This window comes from Peromyscus californicus, unplaced genomic scaffold (genome assembly GCF_007827085.1).
Source record: "Peromyscus californicus insignis strain IS unplaced genomic scaffold, ASM782708v3 Scaffold_4__1_contigs__length_199733344, whole genome shotgun sequence".
Classification (NCBI taxonomy): Eukaryota; Metazoa; Chordata; class Mammalia; order Rodentia; family Cricetidae; genus Peromyscus; species Peromyscus californicus.
In genome coordinates, this window is record NW_026294562.1 from 190,217,585 (window position 1) to 190,243,224 (window position 25,640).

A 25,640-nucleotide genomic window follows, 5' to 3' on the forward strand; every position below is an offset into this window, starting at 1 on the left:
TGCCCAACATTGCTTTCTCCCATGGACCTCAATACCCAGGGATATGAGCTGATGTCATAGGACCTGAGGCTGAGATGTCCTCAGGTTGTTTTCCAACCCATATTTTTTAACATCTGCTGTGGACCGCAACTGTAGAGCCCTAGGTCAGGGAGTGCTTGACATTTCTCCAGGGTAGTGGAGTCACCTGGAGAGCAAGGCATCTCATCCACATAAGTAAACTCTCCATTAGGCAGCAGACATAAAAGCAGGTGTGTATACACTGTTATCCATTTGATAAACTGATATGCATCCACAGAACAACAAGTGGTTTAGAGATTTGGCGGCAAGACCTGATGCTCACTCTGCATTTCTTCTTCTGGCTCCTGAACATCCCCCTCCTCACTTCCAACTTCACTCATCCCCAGTGCTTTTGGAGAATGAAGCAGAATGAAGACAAGTCTGGAGATGTGGTGACCGGTTGTATCTTTTTCCTTCTTGCAATGCAGAGCAGTGAAGTGGATGTGGACTTGAAAGATCATTCCAACTTAATCCTGGATGTGCTGTAAGTGTGTTTGCATTTTTCATATAAATGTCATGATATATAAAGTGTGACAGGTGTGTGAATGGGCAGAGCAATGCTGGGAGTTTCTGTCCTTTTCTCCCAATCTTATTCCAAGATCTGATGCAAAATGTTTTGATTTTTAATAATCACTGTTTTCATACTATCAAGGTGTGAGACTTTTAAATTTTATTCCAATTAGCCTCCATTTACAAGGCTGAAAGCTGAGTTAAAAATAGCATTCTTTACTTTGTTCTACCATAGGTAGCCTTCTTTTTCACAGGTGCTATTGTGAGGTAGACAGTGGTGCCCTAAGAGAAGAAACTCCAGACTACTACAATGAGTTCAGCAGTCACAAGTTGCATTCAAGTCTCTTTCCAAGTCTGCTAATGTCACATGTATCAGTGTGTGACTCCTAGTGCAGAGGCAGGGTCTCAAATATTTGTGCCACTCCTCACTGGGGAGAGTATCCATGTAGCCATTTAGTTAAGCTTTCAGATACTCTGCATGTGATCACTCCACACCTCTGAAGCTGTGAGGAGGATGTATGAGATCCACCTACTGTGAGGTACTTGGGTGTGTCCTTTGTCTTCCCTCACTTGAACACATGCACAGTTGCAGACTTTCAGGAATTGCAAACGTCAAGTCTGTCTCTCTCTTCAAAGTCAAAAAGGAATGTCTGCCTTTCAAATGCTGTGTTTTCATTCTGAAAACACTAGGATATCACTTAGAGTGGTGACTGCTTACTCCCCTTCTAATTGTTAGAGCGACAGGTGCTGCCTGTGGTAGCTGTCAATGTTTGAGAACTGGGATGAAGACAATAGGTCATCTCTACTGTTGTGAAAGATGTGTGCACCTGATGTTTTAAGTCTAAATATTTTATTCTCTGTTACTAACATTTTACCTCTATTCTTCTTTTTCTTGTTTCTTTTTTTGTTAAGTAATTTTTTTATTAATTTTACATACCAGCCGTGTATTCCCTCTCTTCCCTCCTCTCACCCCTCCAGCTTTCTCCCATCCCCAAACCACTGTTCATTCCCTCCTCCAATAAAGTGTCCTCCATGGGGATTCAGCAGAGCCTAGTACATTCAGTAGAGGCAGGCCCAAGGCCCTCTCCCTGCATCAAGGCTGTGAAAGGTGTTCTGTCATAGATAGTGTGCTCCAAAAAGCCAGCTCCTGCACCAGGGATGGATCCTGATCCTACTGCCAGGGGGCCAGTTAATCAGATCGTTACACAACTTATGCCTTATGCAGACAGAGAGCCTAGTCCAGTCTCATGGAGGCTCCACAGCTTTTGGGCAAAGTTCATGAGGTCCCACTAGTTTGGTTTGGTTGTCTCTGTAGGTTTCTCTATCATGATCTTGATGCGCCTTGCTCATAGAATCTCTCTTCTTTCTCTTTGACTGATGTCCTGGAGTTTGGCCTGGCTCTTGGCTGTGGATCTCTGCAAGTGCTTTCATTAGTTACTGGATGAATGCTCTATGATGACAGATATGGTATTCACTGATATGATCACTGGGGTAAGCCAGTTCAGGTACCTTCTCATCTATTGCTAGTAATCTAAGCTGGGGTATTCTTGTGGAACCCTGGGACCTTTCCTAGTACTCAGTTTCTAGCTATCGCCATGATGTCTCCCTTTATCATGGTATCTCTTTCATTGGTCTCCCACTCCTTTCCAATTACATTTCGACCATGCCATTCCCTTATGTTCTCTCAATTAATTTTTTTAAAGGAATCATTTTCACAATATTGAGTATTCCAGTATATATATATATATATATATATATATATATATATATATATATACATACACACACACACACACACACACACACACACGTGTGTGTGTGTGGAAGATTTGCCCATCTAGTAATGATATATTCAGTTTCAGTTTCTTCATTATTTTAAAGTTTTCTTTATTGATGTCCTTCAAGTTTTCATTAAGTTTATTTTACCATATTTCTGAGGACCTTCCCTAGTACTAATGAACTCAGTTTCTTTAATTTCTTTCTCAGCAAATGTGGTCTTCATATGTAGGGAAGCAACTGAGTTTTGTGGTAATTTTGTATTCTGTCATTTTGATGTAAATAAGTTTCTGTGGAATGTTTAGGATCTCAAATATGGAAGCCTGTTATTGGTTTCTCTTTTGTTCATTGATATGAAAAGAGGTTGAATTTTTGTCCCAAGTATTTTTGGCATCTAGCAGATGACACTGTGATTCATTTCTTAAGCCATTTATGCAATATATTGCATTTATAGATTTTCTTATCCTGATCCATTGTTGCATCTCTGGAAAGAAGCCTACGATCATGGTGAATGATTTAATCTAAGGTGTTCTTTAATTGGTTTTAAAAGTACTATATTAAGAATCTACAAATAGCTGGTCATGATGGAGCATGTCTGTAATCCTAGCACTCTGGAGGCAGATATAAGCAGTCTCTGGTAATTTTAAGACCAACTTTGTCTATACAGTCCATTCCAGGATAGCCAGGGAGACATAACTGACCCTGTCTAAAAAAAATATAAGGGTGTTTTATTAAATGATCATATAAGTTTTGTTTTGTACGAATCTTATTTAGACATCAGAACGACACTGCCTTTATATCTATATTTAGAAAGTACTTCATCCATTTCTGTTGAATGGACTAATTTAATAGCTCAAAAGCATTGGTGTTGGTTATTGGAAGATTTATTTGCATCTAGTAGTGACTACTTTTAATCTGGTGGGTTTTTACTTGGAAGAAGATTTTTTAATACTGTTTCAAACTCAATCTAACAGATACCTGCTGTGGGATGTTCTGTATGCCACATGTGTTTCTGATTGGTTAGTAAATAAAACACGGATTTTCCAGTAGCCAGGCAGAAAGTAAAGGCAGGAGGAGAGGAAAATTGTGCAAAGTGGAAGACTGAAGCAGAGAGACACTGCCAGCTGCCGCCATGACAATTGAGATGTATGGTACTGGTAAGCCATGAGCCACGTGGCAAGGTACAGATTAATAAAAATGGGTTAATTTAAGATATAAAAACAGATAACAAGAAGCCTGCCATGGCCATACAGTTTGTAAACAATATAGGTCTCTGTGTGTTTACTTGGTTGGGTCTGAGCAGCTGAGGGACTGACGGATGACAGAGATTTGTCCTGACTGTGGACCAGGCAAAAAAACTCCAGCTACAGATACCTAAAGAAAATACAACAAGAATATCATTCAAACAATTCTCAGAAATTGAAGGGAAAGCAATAGAAACAATGATATTTTAAAAACTCAGTATGTTTCTGACACCAAATCTAGGTAAGGAATCATCAAAATAAATCAACAGAATAAAGGAATAGGCAATTATAGGCAAATATTACTGATGTATTTAACCAAATATTCTCCAGAAAATGCATGCAATCCAAATTCAAGTATGTATCAGCATTATCCACTGTGGACTAGGTGGCTCTATTCCAGGTTTGGAAAGATGGTTTAACACCAAAACTCAGTGAATGTCACAGATAGCTTTAACAGACAAGGCAGACATGACATGATCATTTCAACTGATGCAGAAAAGGCATCAGACATTCTACAGTATCCCTGAAACTTTAGGGATAGAAGGATAATGTCTCAGTGGGATAAAGGCAGCACAGGACAAACCCATGTCCAGCATTACATCAAATGGAGGATAACTGAGAACCTTCCCTTAAAAACACAGAAGGAGGGAAGATGCTCATTCATATATCACAAAAGTAAGTCTTGCTCATATTCTGCTAAAATAATAAGCCCAGAAAAAAGAACTGAATGAATCAAGAAAAGAAGTCAAATTTTTTTCATCAGTAGATAGTATGGACTTGTACATAAGGTACAAGGCCAACACTCCCTGAGTGTGTCTTAGACCTAAAGCATACCATCAGGAATAGAGGAGAATACAAAATCAAGATACAAAAAATCATTTTTGTGTACAAGGAATAATGATACTGAGATAGAAGTCAAGAAAGCAACCACAGTTACAATAACTTCCCACAATAAAATACCTGGGAAAAAATGCAACCAAGGAACTCAAGGGTCTTCATGGTGATGATTTTGTAACCGTAAGGAAAGAAAGAGAAGACAATGGAAGATGAAACCATCTGAAATAATGATGGGTTGGCACAATCAATGTGTACATTAATACTTGGTTACATTACCAAAATAATCTAAGATTTTACGCAATCTCCTTCAAAATTCCATTGAAACATAACTAGAAAACACAGGCAAAAACAATCCAAAATTTCCCATAAAAAATCAGACTCCAGATAGACCAAGCAAAGGTGAAGAAAGGAACCAATGCTGGAGGTATCACAACACGTGTGTCCCATTTATAACCTAGGGCAAGAGTAACAGAGTATCACAGTGCTAACTCAGTATTATATAATATTTCAACAAAGCAAAATGGAAAACTCATAATTCAATTCCATGGGTACAGTCACCTGGGCTTTGACAAAGGGTTCAGCTACAACCAGTGTAGAAGATTCAGTCTCTTCAACAAATATTGGTAGGAAACTGAATATTAAGGATTAGTATCTCAAATGTATAAGAACATCAAGCAAATAATAGCCAAATTAAAAATGGGGTAAAGAATTAATCAGTGAGATCTCAGAAGATTAAACACAAATGTCTGAACAGCACTTAAAGAAATCATTCTTAGCCATCACAGAAATGCAAATAAATACTCCTTTGAAAATTTCTCTTACATCAGTCAGAATGGCCAAGATCAATAAAACAAATGACAGCCTATGCTGGTGAGGATTCCAGGAGTGGGGAACACTTATTGATTGCTTGTGGGGGTAAAAACATGTGCAGCCACTATGGACACCAGTGTGACAATTCCTCATGAGGTTGTGAATCTATCTCCTTCAAGATCCAGCAATATTATTCTTGGGCACATACTCAAAGTATTCTGCAGCTTGCTACACAGACACTTGTTCATAATTTTCATTCTTTATTTATTTATAATTGTTGGAAATTGTAAGCATCCTAGAACCTCATCAACTGAGGAATGGATAATGAAATCATAGCACATTTGACTATGAGGGTTTTTTTTTCAGTTGTAATAATTTTTTTTTAAAAAGGAATTCCTGAACAAGGCCAGAGGCCCACTGTCAGACACTGTTCTGTGTTTGGGGAATCCTACTGGAGAGAGAGAGAGAGAGAGAGAGAGAGAGAGAGAGAGAGAGAGAGAGAGAGAGAGAGAGGAGCATAGGAGCCAGAGTGATCAAGGACATCACAAGAAAACACACAGAAACATCTAATCTGGGATCATAGGGGCTCACAGAGATTGAAACAACAAGAGAAAGCCTGCATGGTAGTGACAATTTTGTAGCTTTGTCTTCTTAGGGACTCCTAACAGTGCTAACAAGGGCTATCTCTGATACTTTTGCTAGCATTGAGACCCTACTATTTATCCTGGGCTGCCTTAGTACAAGGGGAGGTGCTTAGTCTTCCTGATACTTGATATGGCATAATTTGTTGATAACCATTGGGGGCCTGACCCTTTCTGAATAGAAAAGTAGGAGGAGTAGATGGGGAGGGGAAGAAGTGAGGTGGGGGAAAGGCTTGGATGAGAGGAGGAAGGGGAAGCTGTGGTCAGGATATAAAATAATAAATAAACTTTAAGGAATTCCTAATATCCAGAAGTAAATATTGGAACTAGTGAAAATCATCTTGAGGAATGTACCTAAGACTCAAAAAGAAAAAGACAAATACATGTTTTCTTTTACATATGACTATTAGCTTTTAAAACTTTGATATGCATGCTACCATCTGAATAACCACAGAAGTTAAATATGTAGTAAGAGTCAGGTGGAGGAGAGGATCTAGCTTGAAGAGGGAAATGGAACACACTGTTATGGAGAGACACAGGGAAAACTAGAAAAAAAAGATTAAATAGGGAGGGAATGGCAGAGAGTGGTGAATGTGGGTGTGTTTAGAAGGACAACTCACACTCAAGGCCAGTTGAAAACTATTTGTAAACTGGTACTTGGAAGGTTCCTAAAGTGTTTACATGTGTAAAGGAAGTCTGAATGGAATCACCAAATAAAGGGGGAACAGTGCCCCAGCTAGACATTTTCTGCACCAAATATTTATCTAATGCCAGGAACAGGCTACATATCTTTTGAGTCATTAGCCAAAGGGGATCCATTAAAACTACGAAACATCATTGGCTTTTCCCAAGGCTATGGGTTACACTACACAAGTTTCTGTTAAGGCTTTATTGCAGAAGACACCACTTATTATTTCATTGAGCATGGACAATTCAAGCTAGTGCTCTCTAAAGCCTTCACCACCACTGACTTGCATTCATGGTACTGGAAGGTATTCTGCATTCTACCAGAGGGGAATTGTAACAACCAATCCAGCTAAAGACTTTGTGATCTACAGTGATGACCTGCCTGTATGATACATAAGTACAATAATGCCATAAGTACTAGGGGTTTAACCAACCAATGTCTGACTGGATTTAAAGTCCACTCCATGAAATGGAACTTGACCTGATATGGATAAAAATTCCCAGAAGCTCAGAGTATACATGTCAAAGACATAGGGGGAAATCTAGTACAATTATTCTGTTTAAGGAGCACAGCAATAAATTGAATCATAATGATATTCTGCTATACCATTAATCAGTGCATCACTCAGCTCTCATCAGAGAAGATGCTTCTCCTAGTAGATGGGAACTAACCCAGAAATCCACAACTGAACAGTGTACAGAGAGTGAGGAACTTTGCAGCTCATTGTCTTCAGTGAATTTTCTCATCAATTCCATCAACTCAAAGCTCAGAGATCTATGTGGAAGAGGAGACAGACAAAATTACGAGTCAAAGGTGATGGATAACTCCAAGGAAGCAGTGTTTTTCTGACACTGTTACATATATAAGCTCACCCAGACTGTGTGAGCATTGCTGTGGGATGGTCTGTATGTCAAATGTGTTGCTGATTGGTCAATAAATAAATCACTGATTGGCCTGTGGCCATGCAGGAAGTATAGGCAGGACAAGGTGGAAAAGAGAGCGGGGGAAGTGGAAGGCTGAGAGAGAGAGACACTGCCAGCCACCACCACGACAAACAGCATGTGAAGATGCTGGTAAGCCATGAGCCATGTGGCAAGGTATAGATTTATAGAAATGGATTAATTTAAGATATAAGAACAGTTAGCAAGAAGCCTGCCATGGCCATACACTTTGTAACCAATATAAGTCTCTGTGCTTACTTGGTCAGGTTTGAGCGGCTGTGGGGCTGGCAGGCGAGAGAGATTTGTCCTGACTGTGGGCCAGTCAGGAAAACTCAAGCTACAAATGGCGCCCAACATGGGGCAAGAGTTTCCACCTAAAAACTGAGAAAAAAGATTCTAAAACGGAGCTAAAAACAGCTTCCTAATTGTCTCTCTCAAATGAGCGGCAGCTGCCAGTTTGAACTACTGGCGGGTCCCTAGCGTGCATGCTCGACCTGCAGTATGGCGGGAATGAGGCCTCTACAAGTGGCACATTAAGCTGTATGGTGGATTTAGCCTTTGCTAGTACAAAACAAAACAAAACAACAACAACAAAAAAGGTTTCTTGGCTACACACTGCTTTGATAGAAGCATAGACCCACTATTTCTGAGAGTTGATGGCTCCCAGAGCTGGCGGAAAACGTATCACTGCCATGTTGGCAAGCTGAAGTGGGCGGAGCCAGCAGCCACAGCGCCAGCACTGTTTCAGGCTTAGAAGGCTGCAGTTTAAAGCAATAGGCTCAAGCTAATATAAAAAAAATAAGCCACGGAAAGATGGCTACCACACAGAGAATCTGGATTATGTTCTCTTTGATATTCGTAACTGAAGAAAAACATTTGATTGCAAAAGCTGTTGAGTTATGCCAAAATGTATATTTTAAAGGTACCTTGACTTCAAAATTTGGATATAAGGATATGTTGCTTTGGAAAGGAGGCTCTGCTTTTGTTTCCACAAAAAGCCAGAGGCTATGGATTTGTTCCAGATTAAGATACATCAGGTTTGACCAGTCAAGACCCCCTGAAAGGTCTCCAATGACACCATGGCCCAGATGATCCAACATCCAAAACCGTTTCAAGGCAACTGGCTCAGACGATACACCCTCATGGACTACTCCATAATCTTAAATATTCTTTGTTTCCCCATAAGATACAGCACCCCCCTCCAGCAGGAAGTAGTAAGAAAAGCTACGCCCAAATTCCCAAATATACCAAGCTGACTTTGGAGATGTGTAAAGGTTAAAACCTTCCTTTTTAAGAAAAGAAAAGGGGAAATGCTGTGGGATGGTCTGTATGTCAAATGTGTTGCTGATTGGTCAATAAATAAATCACTGATTGGCCCGTGGCCAGGCAGGAAGTATAGGCAGGACAAAGAGGAGAATAGATCGGGGAAGTGGAAGGCTGAGAGAGAGAGACACTGCCAGCCACCACCACGACAAACAGCATGTGAAGATGCTGGTAAGCCATGAGCCATGTGGCAAGGTATAGATTTATAGAAATGGATTAATTTAAGATATAAGAACAGTTAGCAAGAAGCCTGCCACGGCCATACACTTTGCAACCAATATAAGTCTCTGTGCTTACTTGGTCGGGTCTGAGCTGCTGTGGGACTGGCGGGTGAGAGAGAATTGTCCTGTGGGCCAGGCAGGAAAACTCTAGCTACAGAGCATGCCCAAGACTTGTTTAGTTTCAAATGGTACAGGTTCAGATGGTGTCTCATAATTGTGAGGAGCAAGTGCACACCAATTCTCACCCCTAAAAAAGAAGCTATTTGAAATTGGTACTTGCTTTGAAATGAAAAATCTGTTTTCTCCAGTGGAGTCAAACTGAGTATATTATTAGACACATTTTAGGACCAGTCCCATGCACAGAAGTAGTTGGATAACACAAAATGGAGAGAATGGCATTTTTGTAGACTTTTTTGTCTTAATTTGCTTTCCTTGGTCTTCTTTGTGTATTTGTTTATTTTTTCAATTTTTATATTTATTATTATATTTTTATTTATTTATTTTCTTGATTTTACATTCCACCCAAAGTTTCCCCTCCTTACCCTTTTCCTAGGTCCTTCCTCCTTTATCGTCCAACCTCACCATATCCAATCTTCCTTCACTGTTATTCTTTAGATACAGGAAGGAATCCCATGGATATCATTGAGTCCTGGTATATAAAGCTGCAGTGAGAACAGGCAACCATTCTTCCACCAAGGTTGGATCAGGCAGTCCAGCAGGAGAAATGGATCCCAAAAGCAGGCAACAGAGTGAGAGACATCCCCCTGCTCTCACTGCTAGGAGTCCTACTTGAAGACCAATTTACATAATTGTAACATATAGGCATGGAGTCTTGGTCAGTCCTGTGTAGGGTCCCTGGTTGTCCTTTCAGTCTCTGTGAGCCCTTCTGAGCCCAGGTTAGTTGATTCTGTGGGATTTTATGTGGTGTTCTTGACACCACTAGGTCTTACAATCCTTGCTTTCCCTCTTCTGCAGTATTCCCCATGCTCTGCTCAATGTTTGGCTGTTAAAATTTGTCCCAGCTACAAGATACGTTGGGGTAAATGTGGTGCAGAAATTGTGGGAGTGACCAACAGATAAATGGAACAGCTGGAAACCCATACCATGAGAGGAAATATCCCTTGAGGACCAGGACTCAGAATCAGGATATCCCAGAGACCTAGGATAGAACCAAACAAGAATGGAAAAAATGTCAATGGAATGATTCCAAGTGATATTCCTTTATAGTCATAAACTGATGTCTAGACCAGTTGTCATAAGAGACACTTCACACATCAACTTGTGGAAAGAGATGTCTATTTGGTTTTTGATGTTTATTTTAATTTTCATTTTTATGTTTTTTTTTCTTTTTTTTTTTCAGAGCTGAGAACCAAACACAGGACCTTGCACTTTCTAGGCAAGTGCTCTACCACTAAGCAAAATCCCTAAACCTCCTTGTGGTATTCTCTTTTCACTTTTCTCCTCTTTTTTGATTTGTTTTTAAAGAAAAATAGAGGAAAAACAATATAAACGTAGGTAGGTAGGTAGTTGAGGAGGACCCAGAAGAAATTGGGAGAAGAGAAAAACATTGTCAAAATACACTCTAGGGAAAATTTCAATTTAATAGTATGCTATCCCCCCCCCATATATAAAGTGGAGAAGAGACAGCCTACTGAAGAAATGGTAGTGGAAAACCTGTCAACCAGAGGTTGAAAAGAAGTATCTCTCAACCATTGTCCTGTTCCAAAATCAAGTCCAAATGGATCAAACACTTTAGTGTAAGTCCAGAAATCATGAATCTGATAAAGAAAACATGGAGAAAACATCTAAATATATAAATAACTCAGGGAATGAGACCACATTTTAACAAGTGTGATTTCATAAACTAATTTTGTTTGCATTCAAAAATGCTATGAGCAGGTTAAGAGGCAGCCCACACAGATGGAAAAATATCTACTGGCTGTACTAGACTGAAGAAAATCTAGAATATAGAAAGTAGCAATAAACTGGGGCTGTAGACAGAGTCGTCAGATAAGAGTACTTGCTGATCTGTCAAAGCATCTGAGTTCAGTTTCAACCACCCATGTTGGCAGGAACCTTAAAACCACTTAAAATTCCAGCTCTGCAGAATCCAGCTTCCTCTTATGGCCCACAAGAAAACTGCATTCTCAAGCTTCCTATAGATACACACACATATCATTTATCAAATGTGCATCTAGTACTCAAATTGCCAAGATCAAATTCTCTGTCAAAGTGGACAAGAACACATTTCTAATTTTTGTGACATCCACTCTCATCAACTGTTTAGGTTTTTTTCAAGCTCTCAAGCATCTCCTGTTTTTCCAACCTTACAACACAGGGGAATTTGTCAAGCTATATCTGAAAATGACATCAAATGCATGATAATCCTGTAGTGGGTAGCCATTCCAGCTTTGATCTGGAAGTTCCAACCCCCATTGAGACTTCGGCAACTGTCACGCCTACAAGGCGGGGCCAAGGGAGGTGCCTGGGGACCCAAGATCTGGATCGGCGGGCACTCTCTCTGTTGCGGGACCCTGGATAGTGGAGGTGGACCAAGCAGAGCTCCAGAGAACACCGCTGGACTGTGATACACCATCCCCAGACTCCGCGACCTACCTATCCCTTAATTTGTAAGTTATGCCATTAAATAAATCTCCCTTTAACTACGTGGAGTGGCCTTATTAATTTCACCAATATAATCCTTGTATTAACTACAAAGCATTAATCTATAGTGCCTTATCCATACTAAATCCCGTGCCTTCATTTTCAGAACACCACCTGAAGACTACCAGTTTGCTCTGCCTTTGGCTTTTGCTGTGGAAGAAATCAACAGGAATCTATATCTTCTACCAAATGTGTCTCTCATATTTATCTTCCTCACAGAACTTCCTCATGATAAACAAGCATTACAAAAGTTCATATACATTACTACAAAAAGGGAAAGACCTCTTCTTAACTACAACTGTGAATATAAGCCCCAATGTCGTGTAATGATTACAGGACCAATGTTAGCACAATCCATGAGCCTGGCACACTTTTTTGCGCTCTACAAATATCCACAGGTGAGGTTGTTTGGGTGGTAAAGTATGAAATCTTTCTCATTTATTGGCTAAGCCTGATGCTGAGGAGAGTATAAGGGGGAGATTGGCTTTATATTAATGTAAATCAAGTTCAAGTGTAATTAATCAGCCACTCAATAGGACATTCCCAAATCATCATTTAATATGTAGATGAGAAGAAGAATTAGCAGTCAAGGTGATTTTCCTTGAACAAATTGTATAAAGTTGATTTTCTGCAGGTTTCTAACAGTGTAGTATAACTGTAGTAATAGGGAAAATTGCCCTTCCTGTCATTTCAAACTGGTGCTTCACACACCTCAGGGCTTCCATTGAGATTTCTGACAGTCTTCTACCTCATACTGCTCCCTGTGTTTTATGCTCTTCAGCTCACCTATGGACCTTTCCATCCTATCCTGAGTGATCGTGAACAGTTTCCCAATCTGTATCAGATGGCCCCCAAGGACACAGCTCTGGCCCTGGCCATGGTCTCTTTGATGCTTCACTTCAACTGGAACTGGGTTGGGCTGGCCATCTCAGATGATGACCAGGGTCTCCAATTTCTCTTAGATCTGAGAGGAGAAAATGAAGTCCAAAGAGTCTGCTTAGCCTTTGTGATCGTGATCCCAGTCAACATGGAGTTATACATGTCAAGAGCTGAAGTGTGTAACAACCAAATTGAGACATCATCCACAAATGTTGTTATCATTTATGGTGACACAGACAGTACTCTAGCTGTGTGCTTCAGAATGTGGGTGTCACAGGGTATACAGAGAATATGGGTCACCACTTCACAGTGGGATGTCATTACAAGTAAGATAGACTTCACAGTTGACTCATTCCATGGGATTCTTGCTTTTGCACACCATCATGCTGAGATTTCTGGTTTTAAAAATTTTGTTCAGACATTGAACTCTGCCAAATACACAGACCTATTCCTGGCACAACTGGGGTGGATGTACTTTAGCTGTAAAGCCTTCACATCTAACTGTAACACACTGGAGAATTGCTCATTGAATTTCTCACTGGAATGGTTAATGCTACAGAGTTTTGACATGACCTTTAGTGATGATGCTTATGATATATACAATGCTGTGTATGCTATGGCCCATGCTCTCCATGAAATGCTTCTTCAACAAGTAGAAAACCAGCGAATGAACACTCTGAGAGAACTGCATTCTGACTGCTCACAGGTACTGTATCTTTCAATGGATGGTACTTGGTGTCATCAATTTTATAATCTTTAAAGAGTCTCTCACATGCTGAAACCAGTATTTGTCATGTATGTGGTGTTCACTATAAGGGATGGTTTGCATAAGTGTACTCACCTGATTCTGACACCACTGTAGGCTCTGGGGACCTTATCCCTCATGATTCTCTGATAGCTATATTACAGGAAATAGTGATGATTCAGTTCAGTAGTTACTTGTGTACCTGTGTGTGTGTGAGTATATTTGAGTCTGATTTTCTGTATGTTTTTGTGTTTGTTTCTGTGTATGTGTTTGTGTCTTTGTGGGTGTCTAAATGCATTTCTGTGACTTTGTATGCATGTGTATAGATGTGCTACTTTGCTAATATGAATATCTCTCTCCTGTGTTTGTTCATGACTGTGTATATGAGCACATATTTGTTGTGTGTACATATGTCTCTTTGTGCATGTTTTTATCAGTGTGTGTCTCTGTGTGTGTGTTTTTTGTCTTTATGTGTCTATATGTTTCTGTGTCTGTGCCTGTATTTGATTGCTTAGGTTTGTCTGGATGTGTGTGTTAGTATGTATGTGTGTTAATGAGTGTGGCTGTATTATGTTTGTGCCTCTGCATGGGTGTCTGTGTGGAAGTGTTTGTGTGTGTGTGTGTGTGTGTGTGTGTGTGTGTGTGTGTGTGTGTGTGTGTATTTATGGTGCATATTTATATTTGATGTTTGTGTGTATGTCTGTGTTTGTGTTTGATGGTTTCCCCTGAGAGAACTAAAATTCTAGGAACACAATGACTTTATTTATTCACATGCTTTCATTGAGTTTCTCCCTTGGGCACCTTCAATAAAGTTGCCTTAGGATGAAATAAAATCATTTTCAGACTTAAAGGAATATAGAATAAAGAATATTGCCTATCTTTCAGCTTCACCTATTTCTGAAGAATATGCACTTTGTAAATCCTGTTGGAGATGTAATAAATATGAATCAGAAAGAAAAACTGCAAGCCGAGTATGGCATTTACCACATTTGTAATTTCCCCCATGGTGTTGGATTTAAGGTGACAATAGGAGAGTTTAAGCCATATTGTCCACATGGTCACCAGCTCCATTTATATGAAGATGTGATAGAGTGGGCCACAGGAAGTAGACAGGTGGGTCTGACCAAAATGTATTGATGTACACTTAAGAGCTGTAGCCACTGTCAAGTGAGACCATTTGGGTTTCTCTGTGACTTAGTGAAATTAGATGGTTGATCATGCAAAGACTCAATTTTAAACTTCTAGATGATGTTTCTTCCCTTCAGATTTTAAAAATATGATTTTTGGGGGTAAGTTTTTGAAAATCTAAGACAAACATATTATATATTTTTATCATATCAGAAACACTCTGATTTATAAACAAATATAAAAGTAGATATGACCAACATTTGATATTATTCCCAGTAAAGTTATCAATATTCTCTTGGTCCCATTCTGATTGCTGCCCATTGATTTTCTTCTCTTTTGTTGAATCTCTAATCCACATGCTGGAAAGACTGAAGCTATTTTAAGGAAATATTTGGAATTAGGAACAGATATGCAAGTCCTTAATTTATATTCTATAAATTTATTCAAGTATGTTGACTAGAACATCCTAAACTGCCTACTTGTTTAACAATCCATTCATATTTTCATGGGCCACCTAGATATTTTATTAATAAAAATTTCTTTTTTATACTTTTTATGTATGTATTTTATTTATGTTTTGCCTGTATATAACTGTTCCGTATGAGTATTAGGTATGTAAGTATGCCTGGAGAGGGTTTATGATACTGAGGACCTGAATACAAATTTGAGCCTAAGTGTAGGAGTTGGGGGATTGAGAAGCAAGTGTGATAGGTTGCTGAGCCACCTCTCAAGCCTTCAATCATAATTTCTAAATGAATTCTTCATAAGAAGAGCATTGCTTTGCACCTTAATTCTTGCATAACTCATTCAAACAAACAAACAAGCAAATGAAAAAGATTTGTATTGTTTCCTTGTTTGGTTATACAAGCACTCACAGTTACAATAATTTGGCTTTGAGAAAATTTGAAAATAAAATATCCCATTATGTGTCCCCAGATATATCATAGGTATTAATTCTGATGTGTCTAGTTTTATAGTATCTGAACTACATTGCTTACTACAATATTGTTTGTTGCGTTTGAAAGGGGTTTACTTCTAGAAAGCGTGCAAACTTAATCTGAAGTGATACCTCAAGTTGCTAAGATAGAGTTAAATAAGGAGTTAATATTCTATTTTCACAGTATGAGAAAATTATGTTCAGAGAACAGAGCAAATGGGTTGAAGTTTTAGCTACTAGACTGTACCACTAGATCAGAAGAGAGCAGTGAAATCACAAGTCTGCTTCTACTAGGCCTAACTTGAACGAACATTACAAAACATCCACCAAAAGGATAGGGAGGACTAAAAACTAACCAATACGTGCCGTATTCTAGATATGCAAATTGTAAGCAGAAATGAAACTTGCAAACAGTGAGGAAGCAGGACTCCAAATAATATAATCATAGGCTTACAAGACAGTGAACTCAATGACATACTAAACAAAAAATTCAAAGAAAATTGTAAGAATGTTCCAGATAAAAGAGCATACAAATTACCTCTAAGGACAATCCAATTAGATCACAAACATTTGCAAACAATAAGGAATTTTATGAAGATGTGACAAAAATTCAATAAAGGTACAATAACAGTGAAGAATTGATACTAACATTCTGAAATTGAAAGAAACAACAATTCACACAGCAAACTGTATAAAATGTCTTACTAAGAGAATGTCTCAAGTGGAACAGGCTATCAAGACTTGAAAGAAGACACATGAATTATAATTCAAACTATGACAAAGATAAAACAATAAGGAAGGATGAAGAAAACACAAGAGACTTAGGGGACATCAATAAAAGACCAAATTAAGCAAGCACAGGCACAAGAGCAGGACAACATGTGAAAGGATCAAAGGTATTTCTAATAAAATGACAGCCAAAATTTTACCAAATGGTGGGGAAATATGGCCATCCAGATACAGGAGACAGTCCCAGTGCCCAACAGACTGGTTCAGAAAAGGACCTGCCTTTTTGGAATATTACTTAAAATCTCAATTATGCAGAATAAAGAGGAATTTTAGGTTACAAAATGGTCAATTTCATTGAAAGTCCTCATCATAATCACAGAAGCTTTATTCATAGACACTTTAAACGGAGGAAGTATCAATTATGTGTTTCAAACAGAGGCAAAATTTCCAACTTCAATTACTATACCCAATAAAGATATCCTTCATAATTTCAGGAAGATAGAAAAACTTGTAATGGTGAACACAAATTGCAGGATATTTAGCTATTGGAACATCATTAAGGAAGACATTTCCATAGTGTCTTTACACATTACACACTCCTTCACACTGAATATTAAGTTAATCAGTAAATGTCACAGGAATGTGTAGACTACACTAGACCACAAACAGAAAAGCAAAGGTTTGAAATCCATCAAAACTTACAAAAACACAAATTGACAATAATCACAAATAACTTTCATTAATAACTGACTTTGAAGAATCCCACTCTCTAATCAAAGGGCACAGACAAGGAAATTTTTTCAAAAGCAAACAATATTCTGTTGCTCAGAAAGAAAACACTGCACTCATAAAGAAGAAGAGAGTCTCAGCAATAAAGGAAAAAGACCATTCCAGGTACAGTGAATCAGAAAGAAGAAAATTGTACTTCAATCAGTGAACATCGATGGAGAATTTCTCAAGTAAATACTGGCGAACAGGTCTCAGCAGCACATCAGAAAGATCAATCCCTATACACTAGGTGACTATATTACAGAGATGGAAGGCCGCTTCAACATATTCAGGTCAATCAAGTATAATATGTGACATAAATATATGCTAGGATAGAAATTATACGCTCATTGAAAAAGATACAGAAAATATCTTGAGCAATGTCTAGCATCCCTTCAGAGAAAGCAAACAAAGAAACATAAAAAAACACATTTGAAAAGAAGAAAGGACATTTTCTGACAAAGTAAGTTTTTTATAAAACAGAACATAGAAAACATTGTACTACATGGAGAGAAACTTAAAGCATTTCCACTAAATACATAAATGGAATCAAGTGTGGTGGTGCTTCTCAGAATTAATGAAAAATTAAAAATTAGGTCACCAATATGACCAAAGACCAATTAGACAGAGGCAATTTTTCAATTAAGTTTCAGTTTTTTCTTGTATCTCTGCTTTGTGTCAAGTTGACAAAGTTAAGCTACACAATGGGTGGGTAGGGTGTTCAGTTCAGGCATTCCAGTGGTGACACAACATATACTCCTAGATCTTCCTGAACTTTTAGTAGTTCAGATGCACCTCAACACTTCATCAATTTATTCTCATATATTCATGTGTGGACTTGTACAATGTACAGAAAGAAATGTGTTCACTCAGGTCAAGTATAGAAAGAAAACTTGTTAACTACTCAACATGATGAGATGCTATAACTATTGAAGGAGTAGTCAAACTCCTGGCCCAGCATCTGTCTGCTTTTCCTCAGATGCCCTCTGCTGTGTGCAGTGTTGCTTGTCCCCCTGGATTCAGAAAAATCCGTCAAGAAGGAATGGCAGCCTGCTGTTTTGATTGCACCCCCTGTCCAGCAAATGAGATTTCCAATGAGACAGGTAAGTGTTTACAGTAGGGAGAAATCCTTTAGATTGACTTTCTTCTTCTATCCAACTGTGATATGACTTCTGCTATCCAAACTGCACTTTCGAAGGGGCCTGGAAGGGTGCTGCACTGCTGTGTGATATTCGCAAGAGAAGACTGCTCAGACATAGGTTTAAGCCAAGTAATGTCTTCATTAGCTGGATGTCATCTACAGTTGATGTTCAGGACCCCAGTGTAGCACTGAGCTTTTCTCAGGGTGAGATATGAAGCAAAAGAACCATGTTCTGGGTTGACATACTTCAGTTACCAAGAACAGTGAGCCAAAAGCAGATATACAGAAGCTAAAAAGCAAAGTCAGTACATTTTGAGGCTTTCCCAGAACTATAAGGAGTATGATGGATTAGTCCTTTGCTTCAGTTTGGCAAGTGGTGCTGCTAGGTGGTGAGTTTTATAGTCTGAGTGGCACTTCTATCATGGAGTCAGTTGAGCTAGGGAGGGTTCTGGGGACCTACTAAGTTCTGTGGCCCTTTTGCAGCACAAATAAAATCTATTCCTTTCCTAATTTTGTATTACAAGTATGTGATCAATAATAATGTCCTTATAAAGAAAAACTGTACCTTCATATACATATTTGACTCACTGTAAAATCATTGCTGGCAGTATTTTGTAAAAGAAAGTGTTTTGAAAAATCCAGCAGCCCTGTGAGGGAATTCTACACTGTATCTGTCCCAATGATTATATCTCTGTGAAGGTACATGTAGACTAGATTGTAGTCATGAGTCTTTGTAAATATTTGGTTATTCATTTATCCTACTTGAATGTATGTATGTATTCCTGTGTGAGTTGATGTGCAGGAGATTGTGGAGGCCAAAACAGTGCATAAAAGCCCCTGGAACTTGAGTTACAGACAGGTATAAGCTTCCACATGGATGCTGAGTCCAAACCCTTGTTCTCTGCAGAGCTCTAAGCACTCTTACCTGTTGAGTCATCTCCTGCCACTGAAGTCATGAATGCTACACAACGTGTTCTTGCCACTGCCCACAAACATTGCTGACAAAGAAAGATATTGTGTCACTGTGTGTTGGGATGGTAAATAAGTATTATGTGGTGGTGGGCATGCAGTTTATACAGCATTGGATGAATGGCTAGTATTTTGTGTTGTCATTTAGCTGACAGGAGAGTGGGGAAGACAGCATGAAGATGTGAATTCAGGGTGCTACCATAAGGCTGCAATGGGAGCCTGCTATGGAAACTTTGGGAGGATGCAAGTGTAGCAGGAATCTTAACAATTCTTATTAATAAAATCAAACCTGAGGCCAGTTATTGGGGTGAATGCTGGTAGATCAGATGCAGAACAAGCCACAGCTAACCTCACCTGGCCAGCTTCTCAGCTGGTCCTGTTTCCTCAGACTGGAAGCTTCTGTGTCCTCAGCTGAACTGCTGCTCGAAAGCCTGAAGTTTAATCAGCTAAAAGCTTAACCAGTCAAATGCTTCTAGTTCCTGGTCCTCACGCCTTATATATCTTTCTGCTTTCTACCACCACTCCCTGGGATTAAAGGCCCACTTTCTGGGATTAAAGGCGTGAGTCACCATGCTTGGCTGTATCTTTGAACAGATGGATTTCTGCCTCTGGAATGCTAGGATTAAAGGCATGTGCTACCACTGCCTATCTTCATGTTTAATATTGTGGCTGTCTTGTTCTCTGAACCCAGATAAGTTTATTAGGGTACACAATATTTTGGGGAAAACAATGCCACCACATGCAAGTGCTGTTTCTTCCATGTGAGGGAGGTTTTCAGAGATTTTTAGACTGATGCGATTGTAGTTTGTCATGTCTAAAGATTGGTAATTGTGGGTAAAATTACTAGAAAAAGCTATAGTGAGACAGATCTATGTGATGTATTTTCTCATGTTCCTGTTTACTAGGTCAATATGATTTCATATCAAAAAAGAGGGGAAAAGTGTGGACACTTGATGGAGAGAAAGACAGGTGTCCTAATAAAGATTTTTGTACAAAGTAGAAATAAATAATGTCACAATAATATAAATAAAAGTTTTGTAGTGAAGAGAAACAGCCACAATTATTCCAATTAGAGTGTGCCATACATAATCCATATAATTAAACTGGTTAGTCATTTGGAGATAGCCAAATTCAAAGGTAAGGCCATAATTGTTTTTTTACTTTTTTTTGCCAGTCATTGTCTATAATGCAAAGAACAATTAAAAAAGACATTTATAGTGTTGGAGAGATGGTTCAGCGGATAAGAGCCTGGGCTGCTCTACCAGAGGTCCTGAGTTCAATTTCCAGAAACCACATGGTGGCTCACAACTATCTGCAATAAGAACTGGTACCCTCTTCTAGTGTGTAGGCATACATGCAGGCAGAGCACTGTATACATACTAAATAACTAAACCTTTAAAAAAAGGTATTTAGGGTTGGTGAGAAGAGTTAGCAGGTAAATCTCTTGCCACAAGTCTGATGACCTGAATTCATCTTAGGAAGCCCATTGAAATGAGATGGAGCCAACTCCTACAAGATGCCGTCTTGACACTTTGCACTGTATACACACACACACACATACACACACACACACACACACACACACGCAAACACTCACACATATGTGTAAAAAATAAACAGAATGTAATAAAATTGATTTAAGGTAATAACTATAAAGGGCATTTGTAATAATAAATACTGACGAAAATAAACCAAAACTTTATGTTTATGAATATTTAAATTAGGCATATGTAGAGGGTAGTAAGTCCATACACTTCCAGGTCCATGTGATGGTCACAGGAGGCATTTGATGCCCTTTGTACCAGGATTAGAGGTAGCAATATGGCACTTTCCATGTTCTGGGAACTGGACTTATGTCCCCTGTAAGAGCAGACCATGTTCTTAACAGCTTAGACATCTTTCCAGCCCCTTAAAGAACAACAAACAAAAAATGTAATTACAGCTGGCCATGAATGCTAGGTTGAGTTTAGTCATGAAATGACTTAAAATCCTTTAAGCACTTCATTGTTCTCCATTATTATCCACAATTTAGCACAATTACAATCATATTAACCTTACTTGCTGTGGTGGAAATTACAACTTATGAATGGGGTATTGTAGTTCAGTTCAAATATTCTGTGTTACCACTCTCACTCTGGAGTTCTCATGTTGTCTTGTTCATGCTGTTTTACAAATAACTCCTTCACCATTAAGTACATTAGTAGAACCTCGGTCGCTTGGAGAACACAGAGGTTTCCTAGTGATATCTGAGCTTGCTTTACCAGCATGGCTTCCTAAGAGGATGATTGGACCTCAGGCCTCGGTACTAGCTGTTTGGTAGGGTCTACATTTAGTTGTATCTAGTAAGGGGAGGTATTTTGCCTCCTCCTTTGGCATTGATATAAAAAGCCCTTTGGAATAAAGTTCTGGGCTGGTGGATTAGGATCTATGCCCCTCTGAGTTGATCCAGTGTTTCTTTCTCTCTGTATCTCTTCCCTCTATATTTCTATCTAAATCTCATATCCGTCACTCCCCAAGAACATCCAGGGGGAAAATGTGGTGGCAGGTCCCTACACAGGTCTCATATAGAAGGAAATTAGGGAAGGAAGTAGGTGCTCTGTGCTCACAAAGGTGGTTATATAAGATACAAGACTTCTGGATGCTATGTGTTTATTGAGTTTTCTACCTTAACAGTAGGGTTATTTCATTTTATACATTGCTGGGTATCCGTATTTCCTGATGAGGATACAACTAAGAGCATCATATTTCATTAATTTTTCTTAAGAATTTCATACATCATTATAAAACCTCCCTCTCTCCCCATTCTATTTCCCACACATCACATGCAACAAAATCTCTCAAACTCATGAGATCTTTTCATTTATTATTTTCAAGCACTCTTTTTTATTTACTGCTTTCTCATACACATGCACTTGCATGCACACACACACACACACACACACACACACACACACACACACGATTCTATTTGTTGTTGCTCAGGTACTCATGTGTTTGGTGATGATCATATGGTAATAAAAAAGCTATAAGAAGTTTCATCCTGGATAAGATCACGTCTCCATCTCTCATGAGGGCAACACTTCTAATTCAGACAGAAAGATTCATGTTATTGTGATCTGCGTTTGTCCTTGAAGAAGATAGACATTGTGAAATGGAAGCAATGCTCTTCAGAAAAGTCTCAATTACTTCTTTATCAATAAAGTATGTGAATAGTGTAAAGTTTCCAAAATATACTGGCATGACCTGTCCATAAGAAATGCTGAAGTTGCACTAACAACACTTTTGCTTTCTGCATCAGATATGGATCAGTGTATGAAGTGTCCAGAGGACCAGTATGCCAATGCAGAGCAGAACTACTGCCTGTACAAAGATGTGACCTTTCTGACCTTTGATGACACCTTGGGGATGACTCTGTCCAGTATGGCCTTGTGTTTGTCTGCATTCACTCTTCTGGTTCTTGGGATCTTTGTGAAGCACAAAGACACTCCCATTGTGAAGGCCAATAACCTCACTCTCAGCTATATCTTGCTCATCTCCCTCATCTTCTGTTTCCTCTCTTCCTTGCTCTTCATTGGCCATCCCAACTCAGTCACCTGCATCATGCAGCAAATAACATATGGAATTTTATTCACTGTGGCTGTTTCCACTGTGTTGGCCAAGACAATTACTGTGGTTTTGGCTTTCAAAGTCACTACTCCTGGAAAAAGGATGAAGTGGTTCCTGTTATCAGGGGCACCAACCTACATCATTCCCATCTGCATCATCATCCAAATTATTCTCTGTGCAATCTGGCTGGGAACATCTCCTCCCTCTGTTGACATTGATGCACACTCTGAGCATGGCCACATCATCATTGTGTGCAACAAGGGCTCAGTGACTGCTTTCTATTCTGTCTTAGGATATCTGGGTTCCTTGGCCCTGGGGAGCTTCACTGTGGCTTTCTTGGCCAGGAATCTCCCTGACACATTCAATGAAGCCAAATTCTTAACATTTAGCATGCTGTTGTTCTGCAGTGTCTGGGTCACTTTTCTCCCTGTCTACCACAGTACCAAGGGCAAGGTCATGGTGGCTGTGGAGGTCTTCTCCATCTTAGCCTCCAGTGCTGGCTTGCTGGGATGCATCTTTTTCCCCAAGTGCTACATCATTTTGTTAAGACCAGAGAGAAATTCTCTTCAAAGTTTAAGGGACAAAACATTTTCCAGAACTCACATTTCATAAATTTCAACTGACAAATGTAATGTTACAGAACCACCTATTAGGATACAATGCAAGGTTATTCATTAGGTACTGACTCTCACTGTTTCTACTAATGGTGGTGTTTATCAGTGTCATGTATACTACTTTTATCTATATTGTCTCCCATATCCTTCTGCTCAGCTACCTAGTTTTACAGGACTTGGCATTACAGAGTGGAAGTGTTCTCTTTGTCTTTAATATGTAATAATATTTGAAATAACTCAGAGGTTTCTTTTTGATAACTTAGTGAATATAAGACTTTGACAGCAATTGATTATTGGAGAAATTGAAGGAAGTATGTGACGTCATGTTTGCAGATGAAGGCAAAACAATGCTACCCCTTGTAGGGTGAAGACTATAGAATTCTGATGCATCCTGGGAATTAGAGAAGTAGAACTTAGGAATGAGAGGGATGTTTCAATAAACAGATATTGCACAATATTACAGAAGCTGTAAGATGTCTCAGCAGACAAAATCATGTACTGCTCCTGTAAAGTGGCAGAGTTCAATACACAGCCCTCATAAAATGTAGTTCATACCCACCTGTCACAATAGCTCCAAGGGATCAATGTCTTCTTTGGGCCTTCAAGGACTATTATACACATGCACATACCAATACACTCAACACACACACACACACACACACACACACACACACACACACACACACACACACACCAGAATCCTAACCCTTTCTTTCTATCAGTAAAAAATAAACAGATTTCTATGGGATAATAATAAAATTAAATATACTAAGATAAAAGAAAAATAACACATTAGATTGAGCAAAACAAAGAAAAAGACGGAAAGGAGCCCAAGAAATGTCAGATAAATCGGAGACCCACTTGGTTGCACATTCTCAGTCCCATCACAACTTTAAAGTGGCAGTCATTGTATATACTCAAAGAAACAAATATGGTAAAATGAGAGAAAAAAATAAGAAGACAAAAGAAAACAAGACAAAACAACAACAACAAAAAAAACCAAGAAAAAACAACAAAGAAACAAACAACCAAAAAAGTGAAACACCCTGACATGATAGTGTGAGACAAGAATCATCCAAAGATGCCACTGAGTTCATATTCTGTTGTCCATCTACTGTTGAATATGCAGCCTACCCTTCAAAGTAGTTCACTGCCCCAGTGAGACTCCCTTGGATGAAACTAAACTTTCACTGGCAGTTGGCTATCAACTGGATATTGCTTCTGGGTTTGGAATGAGGCATGTGTCCACTTCTTCTTTCAGCTCAAGTACCCTGCACTGGATAGTTTTTTTGTCAATCTGATGCAAGCTAAAGTCATCTGAGAGGAAGGAACCCCTATAGAAGTAACCATCTTATTCAATAAGAAACATGGAACCAATGCAAAGAAGAAAGCCAAGAGGTCAGAGCAATAGCTAAGAGCTAAAAACCTTACCCTTTCTCGCGCTGGTCCTACCTCTCCGAAAGAGAGCTACTTCCTGTGTGTTTGTCTTTATAAAGACTTTCTGTTCTGCCTTCTCATTGGATGTAAACCCAACCACATGACTGCCACGTCACTGCCTGTCTGTACAGACCTCCAGGTCTTCTATGGTTGGTATTGAGATTAAAGGCGTGTGTCTCCAATGCTGGCTGTATCCTTGAATACATAGAGATCTACTTAGCTCTGCCTACCAAGTGCTGCGATTAGAGGCATGCACCACCACTGCCCAGCTTCTGTGATGGCTTGCTGTTAGATCTGATCCCCGGACAACTTTATTTATTAACATACAAATCACATTTTAGTACAATTAAAATATCACCATAAACCCCAATTAAGAAAATGTTTTCAAGCTGTTGGTGGTGGTGCATGCCTTTAATCCCAGCACTTGGGAGGCATAGGCTGGCACACTCTGTGAGTCTGAGATGAGCCTGGTCTTCACAGTTAGTTACAGGATAGTCAAGGCTATGAAAAGAAACCCTGTCTTGATGGTTCCCATGCCCCCAAAAGAAAATGTCTGCATGAGATCCAGCTATAGGGCATTTTCTTAATCAGTGATTGACAGCTCAAAGTGGGTGGTGACATTCCTAGGCTGGTGGTCTGGAGTTCTATAAGAAAGCAGGCTGAGCAAGGCAGTAAGCAGCACTTCTCCATGGCCTCTGCCTCAGTTTCTCTTTGATTTTGGTCCTGGCTTCCTGCAATGATGGACTCAAATGTTTAAGTGTATGCAAAATAAGCCCCTTCCTCTCCAACTTGGCTTTTGGCCATGTTGTTTTATTGTAGCAATAGAAACTCTAACTAAAACAAGTTGGTACCAGGAGTGGGATCTTGCTTTGACAAACCTGACCATGTTGTTTTGTAGGAGGATTGTGGAGGGACTTTGAAACATTGTGTAAGAAAATCCTTTGAGTGTTTATCAAACAGTAGCTTGGAATATAA

The 25,640-nt window shown here is 39.2% G+C and overlaps 1 protein-coding gene across 1 annotated transcript; it reads left to right on the forward strand.

Moving 5' to 3' along the window:
• Positions 1–416: 416 nt before the first annotated feature.
• On the forward strand, positions 417–23,657 carry LOC128124259 (vomeronasal type-2 receptor 116-like). Its single transcript, XM_052760435.1, has 6 exons — positions 417–541; positions 11,819–12,110; positions 12,494–13,297; positions 14,222–14,449; positions 17,857–18,001; positions 22,307–23,657. The coding sequence occupies exons 1-6, from the start codon at positions 417–419 to the stop codon at positions 23,224–23,226; spliced, it is 2,514 nt and encodes an 837-aa protein (XP_052616395.1). The 3' UTR covers positions 23,227–23,657.
• The last annotated feature ends 1,983 nt before the right edge of the window (positions 23,658–25,640 follow it).

Coding starts and splice junctions, on each gene's coding strand:
- LOC128124259 (XM_052760435.1), top strand. CDS start 417: ATGAAGCAGAATGAAGACAAGTCTGGAGATGTGGTGACCGGTTGTATC. Junction 542..11,818: donor AACTTAATCCTGGATGTGCT/GTAAGTGTGTTT, acceptor CTTCATTTTCAG/AACACCACCTGAAGACTACC. Junction 12,111..12,493: donor CGCTCTACAAATATCCACAG/GTGAGGTTGTTT, acceptor TATGCTCTTCAG/CTCACCTATGGACCTTTCCA.